Here is a 13,751-nt window from a genome sequence, read left to right as displayed (position 1 = left end):
CAGTTACGTATTATTGCTTTCGGTGTGAACTTAATATACTTTTGTATTATTACGTGTTTGTTTGAGGACCCCTCACAAACTTTAATGTTTAAAATTAACTCAAAATACATAAAATCCAGGCCTCCTGAGAACATCTTTTGTTGCTATTGGGATCATTTGACTAGATTTTTTTTTTGTGTTGTGTTACCTGAAAATCCATTTCTGCCATCTCAATCTGTCTAGCTTGATTTTGTTAATCAAGCATGCCACAAGATGAGCTTATGAGTTATGAGTGAGATCGGTGTGGAGGAATGGGCATAGCCAACTTTCTAATCCAAGAAAGTTGATTCTTTGAAAGATTAAATTGGTTTATGTAATATTGATTATAAAATTTTCGCCAAATTTTTTTTCTAATTCTCCAATCTGCCATCCATTTAAACCATCCTACTAGAAAAAGATTATGGGTATTGGATTCTTTGAGCTTCCAATGAAGATCCCAAATACATTTTATCTAAACGTGAATACTTAAGAGGGTTGTTGCCTACAGGCATGCTTCAATACACATTGAAATTAGCTTGTGTGCAATATGTCAATGTATCTTACAAATGTGAAGTGAACAGTATCTGTTTCAAAATTGACCACTTAAATTATATATCATTTTATCTTCGTTAGTATTCATTGGGAATGAAAAATTGCTCAAGTGGACTGCTTACATTGTTATCTTGGATCTTCCATTGTGTGCCTTTTCTTCTGGAAGGATGAAGTCAATTCCTTTTTTTTTTTCTAGAAAGAGCAAAGATTGCAATAGATGTAGAAGCCGACATCAGTTTGATTCTGATTTTATGTGGGCTTGGCAATGCTTGAGCCTATACCAGTTTATTTATTCTTTTTTTGGCTTATAGAATCACTTATCTATTAAGGATGGTAAACTGATCTATGCTTTGAGAAGTTCATTCATCATTTTAAAGAAATAAAGGATGTCTTTATTTATAGTGAGAATTTTTTATTATTTATTGAAGTTGAACTGGAATCTTCCCAGCTGCTTAAGATAGTTTCTGCAACAACATTTGTAGCAAAAATTATTATAGAAATGGCATTTTCTGTGTTTAACGGTCTTTAATTTGAATTGTTTTTTTCTCTATGTTGGCATTGGAATTTGAAAGCAGGAACATTGCGCTCGTGTGGTTCGATCATTTAGTGAAGGTAAGGTTAAGAGAAATCATCCATTTCCTCAACTAGTATTATGTATGCTTTATCTGCTTCCAATATCATACTCCATAATCTAGTAAAACAGTGCCTGCGACATCTATAAATTTGAAGACATCAATGATTTTTTTTTTCCATGTCTACTTTTCTGTCCTTTCCCCTTATGTTATGATTTCTGATATGCTCGTTTGCGCTCAACATGAATCAGTAACAATGTATGAGAAGTCTGGTAATGAGAAAGAATTTATTGAAGAAACCATGCCATCTAACGAAGAATATGATCCACCCAACACATCATCACCTCTAAAAGATCGATTCAACCTTTCTGCAATGTTGATTGGACGTGACCCAGTACCATCTGCTGAGGATGCAGATACAATCGAGTCATCTATTTTAAAACTGGAAGAACTCGCCAACAAGTTAAGATGGATCAAGGGGTTTCTGCAATTTGGATACAGATGGCCTGACGAAGAAATGAAGCCTTCATGGACATTTACGGGAGATAAGAGATCACTCGGAGAGTAATATCTTCAAAACACTGGTGAGTGATGTGTTTCATTCTATTCTCTTTCTGAATCTTAGTTGCGAACTAAACACATTTTATGTTCGATCTGTCCTAAAACCTTATAGTCGATATGTTATATACATGCTAGTTTTTTTAGCTATGTCGCTAACATGCTTGTTAAGCTAGCTCTGATACTATATTAGATGCATACCTCTTTTTTATTTATTGCATGACTGAAAACAAACATGTTAATTCATGAAGAAATTTCTTTGATTCATCAACGAAAAATATCATATTCTCTTTTACAGAATTTTTTTTCTGTCATGACTCATACCTACATGATTTCACCTTAAATAGTCGAACAATGGATTGTGAAATGAAATGTTTCCATAAATTCTCATATTACGTTAATCTTATGCTAATTTCGAATAGTTTTTCTTTCGTATCTGCAGCATTTTCAAAGGCTGCTCTGATACTCCGCAAGCTATAGTTACACATGATGCCCTTGCGGAAAATTTGTAGAGTTATTTTTTGTTAATATTTCGATTTTTTTTCTTTTTGGAACTTACGTGAGGTTTTGCTCATTGGAATTTATGATGCAGAGTTCGCATTCTGTGCTACATATATATTTCAAGAGTTTACAGGAATTCTTGAAAATTTACTTACAAAATTATGAGGTTTATCAAATGCAAGAGACAAGCTTTTCATGTTGGGAATAGGTACCATGCAACTATTTTATAAAGATTTAAATTTTTAAATGAATATATTTAAATGATTTTTAAAGCAATATTGATATTAATAAATAATAACAATTAATTTTAAAATTATTTATTTTTAATTACGGTTAATTAAGCCAAATTTGGGTTTTGTTCTAATAAAAAGTTTTCTTTTTGCTCAATATCTGAGAAGGTTTTTTTTTAAAAAAATTCCGCAACCATATCATCCAACTAAATCTCCATTTTTTTTCTTTGTATTTATATTTTTTTACAAATGTGGACAATCAGAGTAGTCAACGTTTATATGTTTTGATGCAACAAGATCTTATTAGTGACATCTGTGATGGCTGAGACTCTTAACTTCCTGTACTTGTTGGTATGGAGTAAAATTTGTCATTGGTTTAATTGTCTTTTTACTGCAGCTGCTCTATGAATATGAAATGGAGTGCTATTTGTTTTATTTTATTTTATTTTATTATTTTATTTATTTTATTTTTAATAATGTGCAGAAGTTAACTTACACACATTTTTTTTATTTAAATTATTATTAAGGCTCAATTACATATTGAGGATGATATGAGAATACAAGTGTTTTAATAGATAGGTTATTGTGGTGGTGATTATTTATTTGAATGAAGAATTTTTATTTGTTTTTAAACTTTTATTAATAAATATTAATATAATTGTTTTTTTAACTTTATTTTTTCTTCATGCAAACTATATATATATTATCTTCCTTTGTGTTGTCGGGTTTCCTATAAAATTTTGCAGTTGAATAATAATAATAATAATAATAATAATAATAATAATAATAATAGTAATCTTTTTGTTTGCATCTCCATGCAAAACTGGGAATTTATTATTTACTTCGCTAAAAATGGTATTTGTTTATATACTTCTCCATTTGAAAATTAATTTACAAATTATATATATATCACTAAACTATCAAATAAAAAAAATAATGAATCTATATTTTTATAAAATTGATTACTTATTTTGCATCTATAAAGATATAAACAAATAGGATTTTTCTAGAAAATATTTTAGCAATCAACCGCTTTTGTCAGATTATGCAAACTATTTTTCTAATGATAATTATAATTTATAAAGATATATAAATATAGTTTTCATTAACGTAATAATGATGATAATAATAATACTATATTTCTAAAATATCTTTTTAAAATCCAAGAACATTTGATGGTAGCCGATAGATTATATTTTAACAGTTGTTATTTCTAAGGGTGATGTATAGATTTTTACTTTTTAGTTAGTATGTGCTTTGATATATTGTCAATTAATGTTAAACTATTGTGGGATGTCTATAAATTTGAAATATAAAGACAGCCCCTTAGAAAAATAATAAAAGATGCGTCTTCAAAAAAAATCTACGCACATCCTTGGAGGGCCATTAGATATATGAGCATCTAACATCTCCCTAATTATGCCACGCCGAATCCCTCCTCGCTCGGCACTCATTCTCTCATATCTGCTTTTCTCTTACTTTTTATCATATTCCGATGTTTATAATAATAAGTATTAGTAATTGGATCAAGAGCCAGTGTAATAATATATATATATATATATATATATATATATATATATATATATATCAATGTCAGAGATTAGCGAGTTGGTCGTTAAGAAAAGCGGTGTGCAGCGATGTCTAGTGGAGTAAGTGAGAGTTAAAGTCTTCCCATGGTTATAGAGCAGGATCATTAGCTAGTTTCATTTTTCGTCGTATTCCCGACATGCTGTCCCATGTGATGTGATGTTATTATATTATTTTAATTGTGATTGTGGACACGTGTTAAAGTTTAATAGCTTGAATCAGTCACTCCCGATTCCAGCCCATTAGTCTTGTGTTCAATCACACCAGCCACACATGGGGACACAGAATACGACAGCTGAATCAGAATCATCTGAAACCCCAATCAGCCTGCCCATTTCAACTGGTCTGAAACATTGACATACACACAGCACATACACACACACACACATATTGCCGCCTGATCCACCTCATTATTATAAACACCGGAACATGACAGCAAGAGAGAAACAGGCGCCGACGGGCGTGGCACAGATGCCCGCCCGAATGGCCTCCAGCAGACGGAAGACGCATCTTATTTGCTGGCGCCTCAAATTTAGACATCTCATTGTCAAAGTTTGTCGACACCGATTGGCATCGGCCTGACCAGCAAAATTCAGCGCCATCCAGAACAATCCGCCGAGGACCTGTCGGCTGGCATCGCAGCAAGGCTGACACCGTCAGCCACACGAAAACCATGCCCATATTATCTCATAAACATAATCACAGAGGCTCAGCACACCCGGACAAAGCGCCGACCGCCGTGCCCACGTCTTCCAGAAACCCGCCTGTTATCCCAGACGCAACAGCACCACCTTGATAAAATCATAGATCCATCTGAGCTGCCTGCGACACATAATCATCAAACGGAGCACAGCAAACGAACATTTAGCAACGCCCACGGAGACGCAAACGTCATTGTCAATTAACCGCAATTACAGAGTCCCGACTGTCCATGATAATAGCAGAGAAGTTTGGCGACAGGGTTAAAAACACAGATATTATTAATAAAGAACAATAAAATTCTTTTCATTCAACAACATCACCTCCAGTTGTGTTCTCAGAGCTCACAGTCATCTCAATAGCACTGAGCTCATCAATACTTAACAAAATGTTACCCCCGCACATTATTAAAAATAAAATAAATAAAATAATAAATAAAAATAAAAATAAAACAAATAGCACCCATTTTTTCTTTGTATTTTATTTCAAATGTGGACAATCAGAGTAGTCAACGTTTATATGTTTTGATGCAACAAGATCTTATTAGTGACATCTGTGATGGCTGAGACTCTTAACTTCCTGTACTTGTTGGTATGGAGTAAAATTTGTCATTGGTTTAATTGTCTTTTTACTGCAGCTGCTCTATGAATATGAAATGGAGTGCTATTTGTTTTATTTTATTTTATTTTATTATTTTATTTATTTTATTTTTAATAATGTGCAGAAGTTAACTTACACACATTTTTTTTATTTAAATTATTATTAAGGCTCAATTACATATTGAGGATGATATGAGAATACAAGTGTTTTAATAGATAGGTTATTGTGGTGGTGATTATTTATTTGAATGAAGAATTTTTATTTGTTTTTAAACTTTTATTAATAAATATTAATATAATTGTTTTTTTAACTTTATTTTTTCTTCATGCAAACTATATATATATTATCTTCCTTTGTGTTGTCGGGTTTCCTATAAAATTTTGCAGTTGAATAATAATAATAATAATAATAATAATAATAATAATAATAATAATAGTAATCTTTTTGTTTGCATCTCCATGCAAAACTGGGAATTTATTATTTACTTCGCTAAAAATGGTATTTGTTTATATACTTCTCCATTTGAAAATTAATTTACAAATTATATATATATCACTAAACTATCAAATAAAAAAAATAATGAATCTATATTTTTATAAAATTGATTACTTATTTTGCATCTATAAAGATATAAACAAATAGGATTTTTCTAGAAAATATTTTAGCAATCAACCGCTTTTGTCAGATTATGCAAACTATTTTTCTAATGATAATTATAATTTATAAAGATATATAAATATAGTTTTCATTAACGTAATAATGATGATAATAATAATACTATATTTCTAAAATATCTTTTTAAAATCCAAGAACATTTGATGGTAGCCGATAGATTATATTTTAACAGTTGTTATTTCTAAGGGTGATGTATAGATTTTACTTTTAGTTAGTATGTGTTGATATATTGTCAATTAATGTTAAACTATTGTGGGATGTCTATAAATTTGAAATATAAAGACGCCCTTAGAAAAAATAATAAAAGATGCGTCTTCAAAAAAAATCTACGCACATCCTTGGAGGGCCATTAGATATATGAGCATCTAACATCTCCTAATTATGCCACGCCCCCGAATCCTCCTCGTCGGCACTCATTCTCTCTATATCTGTTTTCTCTCTTACTTTTTATCATATTCCGATGTTTATAATAATAAGTATTAGTAATTGGATCAAGAGCCATGTAATAATATATATATATATATATATATATATATATATATATATATATATCAATGTTTTTTTTTCCAAGATTAGCAGTTAGGCCGTTAAGAAAGGCAGAGGTGTGCACAAGTCTTGGTGGAGTAAGTGAGAGTTCATCTTCCCTGGTTATAGAACCAGATAATTCACTAGTTTCAGCCTATCATATTCTGACATGTGTCCCATGTGATGTGATGTTATTATATTATTTTAATTGTGATTGTGGACACGTGTTAAAGTTTAATAGGCTGGAATCAGGGTATTCCCTGGTTTAATAGGTTGAAATCAGGGCAAGGACCGTATAAATATAGGTGTTGGGATCACCTGTACATAATCACTATTTACATTCTCAAAAATATACCATTATATATGATTCAAATTCTTACCACTTGAGAAGAGTTTTAATGGATATCCGATTACTAATAAATTATCTGGTGGTGTAGGTCAATGTTAATGTAGCCCAACGGTTCACGCATGAGATCCGGCACTCAAATTCCACACTTCACAAATGATGGCGCATGGTCAATAGTCTAAATTTTATAGTTTATTTATCTTATTAAAATAATAATAATAATAAGAAACATATATTTTTTATATTTTTATTATTTTGGGATAATGTGGCAACTATGGGAACCTTATCAACATGTGTCCACAGCAAAATAATGCTAATGAGTGAAAAGCAGGAGTATGTCTACTTCTAATGTTTGTGCCCACGAATCCATTAATAAATATACTCTTTGGCTTGTGTGCCAACTTTTACGTAAGGACTTGATTACTCAATTGGTATCAATAAATTACAGCTTTAATCATATGATTAAATTTTTTTTTCAAAAAATGTCTTTATTTCCATTGATTGATTGATTGTCTTTATCTCTGAATTTTTTAACTCAAAATTAATTTAATAATTTTATTTTGAACGGCCATGGTTTTAATTTGCAATTGATGAAATTGGGCTTAAGCTCATGTTTATAAATAAATAAATAAACAAATGAATATATATATATATATATATATATATATATATAGACTCGACTTTGTATTAAACAACAGACATATTCATAATATAATTTCAGTATATTTTTTTGTCATATATCTTTGCCTCTTTATATTGATGATCTGGTTTTTATTTTCATAAATTATAAAAAAAAAAAGCATTAAAAAAATTAAAAAAAAATTCATATTTAACTGTTTATTTTTTATTTTTTATTTTTGATGAAATATGGATAAATCATGTATCTAATATGTGCAAGTATAGAATTAATACATTGATGCATTTATGCTCTTACCCTATGTGAGTTACAGTTCTAACCTACTTCGATAGGATATGAATATCTCCGCTATCAATAAATCAAAAAATTATTGAATATTTTGTTTTATTACGTAAGGCTTTCGTTCATTGTGACATTTACTTTTACATAGACCATAATTAAATTATAAAATACATTAATCAAAGATTCTTATAATATTATACTTTTTGATAAAATTATATAGTTTATCATTTGGATTGGGGATTAAAAGGTGTTAGTTCTGAAGGGATAGATGTAGGTTAAATTTTTTGAGGGAGTACCAAACTATGGTCAATTTTCAGTTTGGGGTCCAAACTTTAATTTGAATCAAAACAGTTACCAATCTCTTATTTATGTTTCACAGGATGGTAACCCGGGAAATTCTGGCCAACTTATGCTGAGCTGGCCACCGAAAAGTCTATGTCAGCAATTTTTTTTAAAAAGATAGCTAGTAGGCAAATCCACATCAGCTAAGTTAGCCACATCATTTGCTACAAAGTTTTGAATGGACTTCCCACACGTGTGAAGATGATAAAGATTGGCTTCTTCATGACTTTAATCAAGAGAGAAGGGGCTCATATGGAGGCTAGGTTGGCTTCTTCATTTCAGTGAGGGGTAGATAGATCACCAGATTTTCAGCGAAGAACGCGGCGGTGGTCACCAGTCGACAAGCATGCCCCTAGCTATCTCTCTCATTTTTTTTTTTTCTATATTGTTGGCTGAGGATGATGCCCTAGCTTTCATGATTAGTTTTCTGGAATTCACTGGGATTATTTTTGAAACATCATGTATGGGTTTGTTGTAAAATGGTGTTTGTATCATCAATGGATGTATACAATTTAATTATTCAATGGATGTATGGAATTTTTCTTTTCCTTTCTTTACTGATTTGCACTTGTTTTCTTATATGTGGTTGCATTCGAATGAACATTTTATTTTTTCTTTAAAACTCATACATTTTTAAGTAAAGATAAATATGCAAACAATATGGACACTCTTACGGAAACATAACATTATACTTAAATTAGAATGATAGACAATATGGTAGACAATATGGTTTTGCAGAAACATAATATTCTACTTAAATTTGAATATGGGCAATCCTACAAAAACAGAGCATTCAAATTGGCAGAAACATAGGATTCAATTTAACAGTTCTGCATAATTTACAAAATAGAATGTTATTCAGCTCTGCATAATTTACAAAATAGAATGTTATTCAGTATAAATCGACAAAATCAATGAAAGTCTCATCTACACATTGTTTTTTAATATAAATCTGCAAAATCAATAAAACATCCTAATGAAATTTGAAATATGAAATAGAAGTCTGTACATAACACATAGAAGTTTGTCCATTAACAAAATGCATTTTTACAAAAACCAGTGCATTTAACAAAATTGGGCAAACAAAATTAGCCAAACTAGCTTTACTGAGGCATATGCTATACAAAATTGGCCAAACAAAGAATGTTCAAATTAGTTTCCTTCTTACCTGACCTTAAAGAGGGATACAAAATCACCCAATCAAAATAAAAAGTTGGACATTACATATGTAGTTAACATGAAAACATAAATCCTTGTCATGGAAGCTTCTTGTGTAGATCAGTTGATGCAGTGGAGGATCCAACTCCTGGGGGTAGCCAAATTCTTCTTCTCTTGTCAGTAACTGCTTTGTTCCTTTGTTGAACTTGATTTTGTTTTCCTTGAGATTTGAGCATAGGACCACCTATGATAGCATTTGTCTCATTTGATCTCTGGGTTTCTCTTCTCCATGTGTCCTGACTTCTCATATGCATGACTCTCACAGGCTTTGCTCCCCTAGGTGTTTCACCAACATTTATGTCCACCTATAATGTTAGTTAATGAAAATACAATCACCAAACAGTACATATTTTTTTAAATTGAAAAAATTAATAACAATAGTACTTGTGAAACCTGATTTTCTAACACTAGATTGCTTTCAATTGTGGGTTCTTCTTCAATCCTTCTTGATTTTTTAGACCCTCTTATATTCAATTTTTGTTTTCTCAGTTGAACTCCTATAGGTGGTATTTCCATTTGGAATGTTTGGATAGATGTTGTAATCACCTGCTTTTTTGTCAAAAACGAAATGCAACTACTTGTTGGCCCCTTGTTAATAAAAAAAATATGTATGTATATATTATTATACTAACCTGTGACATAGGTTCTTGTGATAGAGGATTCTCATCTGCATTGGCATTTACTTGTTGGCCACTTGTTTGATCTTCTATTGAAAATATTGGATCATGATGAAGTTGAACAGGTATTGCAATTAATTACAATGGTTAAGGGAAAATTAAATGTTAGGCCCTTGCAAATTCACTGATATGTAACATGGACAAACACAATGCACAAAAAGGCTAACTTGTGTCTCATTTAGCATGATCATTTGTATTTGTTGTTATGAAACCAGTGTCTTCAGGGTGTTCTGCAGGTACCTATATTTATTGAGAATAAAGAAACATCAGGGTCTATGAATTAGTGTACCAATTAATTAATCACCTGAAATACCTCATTCTCATTGTGCATTTCTACATTGACAGATTGACTTTGCCTTACATGTTCATAGTTCTGCTCACCTGAATTATGTTTATTCCTCTAAGAAAGAAAACCAAGGAAAATTGGCAAGGCATTAAACCATAATTTACACATATACGTTAAATAGAACAAACAAACATTAAATCATAAACCTGAACCCCATGATATCTCTTGTTGTGGGCTGCTGCACCACATATGCTACAAGTCATCTTCACACCCTTTTTGCTAACCTTCCCACCAGTGAAGCCAGTGGTTTCACCATCTTCTTTCCTTCTAAGCAATGTTTTCCTGCCCCTCCTCTTATTCACTGGTTCAGGTGGGATGATAGGCCCTTGGTCGCTTTTTGGCCATGAATCTTTGTCATGAATTGGGTTTAATATATTTCTATATGTTTTCATGTAGGTGCTCACCCTATAACAACTATCTAGGTAATTTTCAGCCTTTTCATTGTTATAATACAACACTGAAATTGCATGCCCACATGGTATTCCACTCAGCTTCCATTTACATCATCTAAACAAGGGCATGAATGAAATAATTCATATTCATTTACATTTACATCATCCAAACAAGCTACATATATGCCACAAATTAAATAACATAGCCATTTACATCAATGAGGGCAATGAATGAATTAATTGATTCACACTTACCCAACTCATTCAAGCTACATATATGCCATGAATTAAATAATATAAGCAGGAAAGTTAAACAAGGTTATGTAAGTTAATCAATCCAAACCAGGAAAGTTAATTAATTCTATCTAATTTAAATAAATCAACCCATTAAAAGCAAGAAACTTGATTCATTCAGTTACTCAATCCAAACTAGTAAAGGCATAAAGGCAAGTAACTTAACTAATTAATATTGAATGGCACATTCACGTGTAAAATTCCAAAATATATGCACTCAAATGACCATAATAAGTTAAATTAATATAGCCACTAAATAACAACATAATTTAAACCATAATAAGTGTGTTGGATTAATTATCAAGACACATTATTAACTATACACACTTAAGCTACTTCACTCAATGTATAAACATGTATAACTTAAATAAAAATAGTAAAAGCAAGAAAATTTTGTCTAAATTAATTAAACAAAAACCAGTGCAAGCAGGAAAATTAATCCATCCATCATCTCATAATTTACATATATTGAGTGGCAATAATTTAAATAAACATTGTCTTACACCTTCACACGAGAAGGTAACTAAACTACAAGTTCATTAAAGATCAGAAATACTCTTATATGATGCCATAAATTTGGGAAAGAGAACACTTACAATATTCAGGTGCTTCCTCCCCATTTTGAAGTATTTCCCAGTTATTGGCCATCTCCAACTTCCTCGGCAACCTTGGCCTAGGGTTTGGATGATCTCCCACCTCGTTGGATTCAAGGATCTCCCCCCTCAGCAACTGTCTTCTTACTTTATCTCTCGGTCTAAAACAAAGATGCTTCTCTTTAGGTCCTACAAAAAGCAAGCACATCCAAAATTATTACAAGATTATAGGGTTGCATAAATCAATCAAATATTTTATTTCTAGGGGTGCATAAATCAAGTCCTTGCGTACAGGTCGAGGGTTCCACCTGGTTAAAAATCGAGTAACCCTAAAAGATGATTTAAAATGACAACCACAAGAAAAAAGACAAAAAAAATAAAATAAAATAAATGTAAAACTAGAAACTAGGTTTCCAAATGAGCATTAATTTCTTCACTTTCGACAACATATCAAATGAGTCACTTACACAAACAACAATTTAACATTAAATTCCAAAATTAGCCCAATCAATGGTCTAGGAAAACCAAAAATCACCTTTTCTCATATTTAGAAATGCAGACACTATTGATGAGGACCAGGATAGTTTCACTTGGTAACCAACTTATAATTTCTATGCACTGCATAAAAGTTTCAAAAGCAAAGTGACATTGGTTAAATTCCAACCCAGCTAACATGTTGACCATCTTAACAAGTTAAAGTAGACCCAAAGAAATTTTAGTAATCAGTCCCAAGTTTGAAGATGGTAGGCCTAATAGATAACCCACCCATGATATTTCACGAAATGATACTAGCAATAAGACTTTAAAAATACCAAGAGCTTCATTACAGAGTCTAGATAATTTAACACCTTTTTTTCTTCACAAGCTTCAGGATTTTGATGATGCAATGATCATTGTTGGTAACATTCACGCTTTCAAAAACCTCACTATATTTTCCCCTTCCAACTTTCCTAACAGTCCCATAATATCCAGCCCCTAATTGAACAGAAAAACAAAATCAAACATGAGAAAAAACACTGGCTTCAACAACAATGACATAGTTCAGACTATTCCAGAGTTCATTATCTAATAAGTACCTCAAAAAATAAAAAGAAATCAACCAATACCAGAAAGAAATTGCATAAACAAAATAGTGGTACAAAAATTTAAAAAAAAATCATGAGAAACTACTACCAAATTTATGCAACGATCTAGTGCCCTAAACGAAGACAAATCCATGAATTAAAAAAAAACAAAACAAGAAAAATCAAGAAAACGATAAGTAAGAGTCCAATAGCTCACCAGATATCAACACGTCAAACTTCTCCTCCGACGATGGCGACCTTTCTCTGAATGACCGTCACCGTCTTCTCTTCTCTCGCTCTCTCTCGGCCAGAGAAAGGAAAAATCTGAAAGACAAGCAAGATGCCCTTCTTATCCCTATGAAGAGAGGGTTTTGCAGACACGTGGTGATGCTTCTCACACGTGGTGATGTCTCTCTCACACATGGTGATGGCCAGCTAAAAAAAAATTGCTGACATAGACTTTCCGGTGGCCAGCTCAGCATAAGTTGGCCGGAATTTCCCGGGTTACCATCCTGTGAAACATAAATAAGAGATTGATAACTGTTTTGATTCAAATTAAAGTTTGGACCCCCAAACTGAAAATTGACCATAGTTTGGTACTCTCTCAAAAAATTTACCCGATAGATGTATGATAATTTTCATTCAACCTTACAAATAATGTATTCACACACAATCAATCATTCAAAAGAAATGAAACACACAAATTGGCTACCCAATTAAGCACAACCTTGTCTATGTCTGGGGGGCCGAGCCCGAAGAAAACAATCCACTAAAAGATGAAAAGAAAGAAGAGTTGCAACACCCACTCTCTCTCACACAACAAAAAATAACCCTCTTTAAACAGCCTTATGCCCACTCTCCTCAACCCACACACTAAGGTTTCTCACTAATGGCTCATCTTAAATCATCAAGCAAGGTATTTTATATAGACGTCTCTACGTCCCGACAAAACTTTCTTTTTTAGATTCTCCACGGCTTCGTAATTTGGACACCTTCCAAAGTTAGAGGTTGCAACTTCAGTTGCAACCAAGCTTGCAACACAG

At 31.9% G+C, this 13,751-nt stretch overlaps 1 protein-coding gene and 1 long non-coding RNA gene across 2 annotated transcripts; one reads left to right on the top strand and one right to left on the bottom strand.

The window, feature by feature from the left end:
* The first annotated feature begins 1,103 nt into the window (after nucleotides 1-1,103).
* Nucleotides 1,104-2,310, top strand: LOC120262989. The gene is made up of 3 exons (XR_005537018.1): nucleotides 1,104-1,182; nucleotides 1,394-1,726; nucleotides 2,143-2,310. It is a non-coding gene; the product is annotated as an uncharacterized LOC120262989 (long non-coding RNA).
* A 7,025-nt stretch (nucleotides 2,311-9,335) lies between these two features.
* On the bottom strand, nucleotides 9,336-10,002 carry LOC120262954. The gene is made up of 3 exons (XM_039270872.1): nucleotides 9,975-10,002; nucleotides 9,736-9,888; nucleotides 9,336-9,647 (listed from the first exon to the last, which is right to left on the bottom strand). The coding sequence occupies exons 1-3, from the start codon at nucleotides 9,981-9,983 to the stop codon at nucleotides 9,381-9,383; spliced, it is 429 nt and encodes a 142-aa protein (XP_039126806.1). The 5' UTR covers nucleotides 9,984-10,002; the 3' UTR covers nucleotides 9,336-9,380.
* Between the last annotated feature and the right edge of the window lie 3,749 nt (nucleotides 10,003-13,751).

This window comes from Dioscorea cayenensis, chromosome 6, assembly GCF_009730915.1.
Source record: "Dioscorea cayenensis subsp. rotundata cultivar TDr96_F1 chromosome 6, TDr96_F1_v2_PseudoChromosome.rev07_lg8_w22 25.fasta, whole genome shotgun sequence".
NCBI lineage: Eukaryota > Viridiplantae > Streptophyta > Magnoliopsida > Dioscoreales > Dioscoreaceae > Dioscorea > Dioscorea cayenensis.
This window is presented reverse-complemented; position numbering and strand designations above follow the sequence as displayed.